Source organism: Notothenia coriiceps, unplaced genomic scaffold (assembly GCF_000735185.1).
Source record: "Notothenia coriiceps isolate Sejong01 unplaced genomic scaffold, NC01 NC01_scaffold00003398, whole genome shotgun sequence".
Classification (NCBI taxonomy): Eukaryota; Metazoa; Chordata; class Actinopteri; order Perciformes; family Nototheniidae; genus Notothenia; species Notothenia coriiceps.
The window spans coordinates 1-2,619 of NW_011336099.1; the positions used below are offsets into that span (position 1 = coordinate 1).

Below are 2,619 nucleotides of genomic sequence, written 5' to 3' on the forward strand. Positions count from 1 at the left end.
TAGAGGTGATCAACAGGAAGTAGAAGTGATCAACAGGAAGTAGAGAGGTGATCAACAGGAAGTAGAGAGGATCAACAGGAAGTAGAAGTGATCAACAGGAAGTAAAGAGGTGATCAACAGGAAGTAGAGAGGATCAACAGGAAGTAGAAGTGATCAACAGGAAGTAAAGAGGTGATCAACAGGAAGTAGAGAGGTGATCAAAAGGAAGTAGAGGGGTGATCAACAGGAAGTAGAGAGGTGACCAAAAGGAAGTAGAGAGGTGATCAACAGGAAGTAGAGAGGTGATCAACAGGAAGTAGAGCTAACCTTAGCTTTAGCCAGCGAGACGTTCTCGTGGTTGTTGCTCTTGATGAGGAAGAAGCGAGCGTCTCTCAGGATGTAGCGCAGCTTGCTGGTCGGAGCTGGAACACACAAGTAATCTCAGTATTTCATTTAATTTGAAAAATAAAAGCAATCTGATTATATAAAATGGCCGCCCTTACTCTCCATCCCTTTGCGGACGGCTCGAACCGAAGACGACAGTTTCTCCTGCTTCTTCTCCGAACCTTTCAAAATAAAAGCACAGAATTCATCAGGTCATACTGTAATCTGGAAACCATGACAATGTTTTGATAATAATACACTTTATTTATAGCACCTTTAAAGTGCTTCACAGAGTATGATATTAAAAACAGAAAGAGTTACCACTATAAAACATTAACAGTGACACTGAAAGACCATTGTTCCAAAGTGTAAGCCAAATTAAAAAGATTGAGGTTTGCTGTTCTAAGATCACATGACTTTGATGGGACTGAAGTATTTTGCTTCATCCTAAATGTCCCTGATTGGCTGTCTCTGTGGTTACCTGAGGCCTCGGAGGCGGAGCCTGAGTGCACCGACTCCCCGTCGTCAGAGAAGCTTCCGGAGGAACGAGAGTCTCCCGCCTCGCTGCGAGTGTCGTAGTCGTTTCCTTCTCCTCGACGCTCGTACTCTTCCTCCTCCTCGTCTTCCTCCTTCTCTCCTTCCTCCTCCTCTTCCTCCTCCTCTTCCTCCATGCCCTCCTCTTCCTCCTCCTCCTCTTCTTCCTCCTCCTGCTCCTCCTCTTCCTCCTCTTCAGCGTGGGAACCAGAGGGGGAGGAGCTTCCTGATCCCGCCTCCGACCCAAACTCTGGCACCGCCTCGCCCTCCGATCGGGCGTCCTGCGGGGGGGCGGGGCTTGCTCTCCTCAGCTTCTAAACACACAGGGAGGGATGTGATATTTCAAGTCTTCATCACCATGAGCCGCGTGGATGTGATTGGCTGATACGTGCCGTGTGGATGTGATAGTTGTTTTACACATTCGAAATAAATAAAATAAAATCTCACCTGGCTGAGCCCCTCCAGAATCCTCGGGGTTTCCCTCCTGCGGGGCTCCTCCCCCCGGCTCCTGATTGGCTCGCGGGCTCCTCGTCGACTCTTCTTCTCGTCATAGTACTCGTGGCGGTAGGAGGCGGGGGGGCGGGCTCTGGGGCTTGAGGCAGTCTTCTTAATGGAGGAGGGGGGCAGGCCTGAAGCCCTCTTATTGGAGGAGCGTGAGGGGGCGTGGCCTGCAGAGGGGCGGAGCCTCTTCGGGTCCCGGCTGTCGGAGCGGTCGCTCTTCCTCTTGGTTCCTGACAGACAGAGTTTACATGTCAGGGCTCGACAGTAACGGTTGCCAGGTTGCCATTGGCAACCATTCAGAAAAATGTCAACCACTTTTTGGCCTTTGGTTGCCATCAGTGGAAACCAGTTTCTAACATAAAGAAATAAGGACAGCAAACAGCTAAATGTGCACCCCAAAATAGATAAATGTTAATTATTTGTTGTATTAAGAGTGATATTTAATTATTGTTGTGACCAGTCGGAACCTGATACTTAAGTTGCACGTGCATTGGTGTGATTACGGAGCCAGAAAGGGATGCACGTTTACTCGCGTGGGTGGTGCGCCGTGTGTTTGTCTTTACAAAAAATGGCTAAGCAAATTAAGTTGTTTGACTGTGCGGTAAAAAGTTCGAATAACCAGTCAACATCTCAAACGAATGTTCAAAGTGATTCAACTGATAAAGCGTAAGCTAAACCCGAACGAAAAGCAAAGAGGACCGTTGTCCATTCACTTCCGGTAAAAGTTCCTTCAAAATAAGAGTCCCGATCTTATTACTACCAAAAAAAAGTGCAAAACGAAACTTTACCATAGGAAAATATTGGCATACAAATATAATCACTTCTATAAAAAGGTAACACATTTTAAATATAGTTAGACATATTAAAGGTAATTTACAGCATTAATAATTAATATCTAATTCTTAATTGTGAATGGTTTTCATTTATTTAACATTATAAATGTATTTGTCTGGCCAATCCAAGATTTCAATGCTGAAGGGCCAGTGGATCTATGGTGGGGATCAGCACAAAGGTCAAGACAACCCAAATTTGAAAGGGAGACAACAGATGACCAAGAAACTATTGACTTGCTCAATTCATTTGTGAGGGATCTGTGAAGAACATGACAATAGCTGCACTACTGTGTTGTATACCAGCAATTGAGGGTGGACAAGTTTACTACCACTGTTTCAAATAATTGTGTTAATTACTTATTGTAAAGCATTTCAACATTCTTTTGTG

General features: G+C 45.3%; 1 protein-coding gene across 1 annotated transcript; it reads right to left on the minus strand.

Moving 5' to 3' along the window:
- Positions 1-306: 306 nt before the first annotated feature.
- LOC104941470 (YTH domain-containing protein 1-like) lies at positions 307-1,628 on the minus strand (the record flags this gene model as incomplete). Its single annotated transcript, XM_010766569.1, has 4 exons — positions 307-401; positions 483-545; positions 845-1,211; positions 1,345-1,628. Coding segments are annotated over 4 exons (809 nt in total), but the record flags the coding sequence as incomplete, so codon positions are not given.
- Positions 1,629-2,619: the final 991 nt, after the last annotated feature.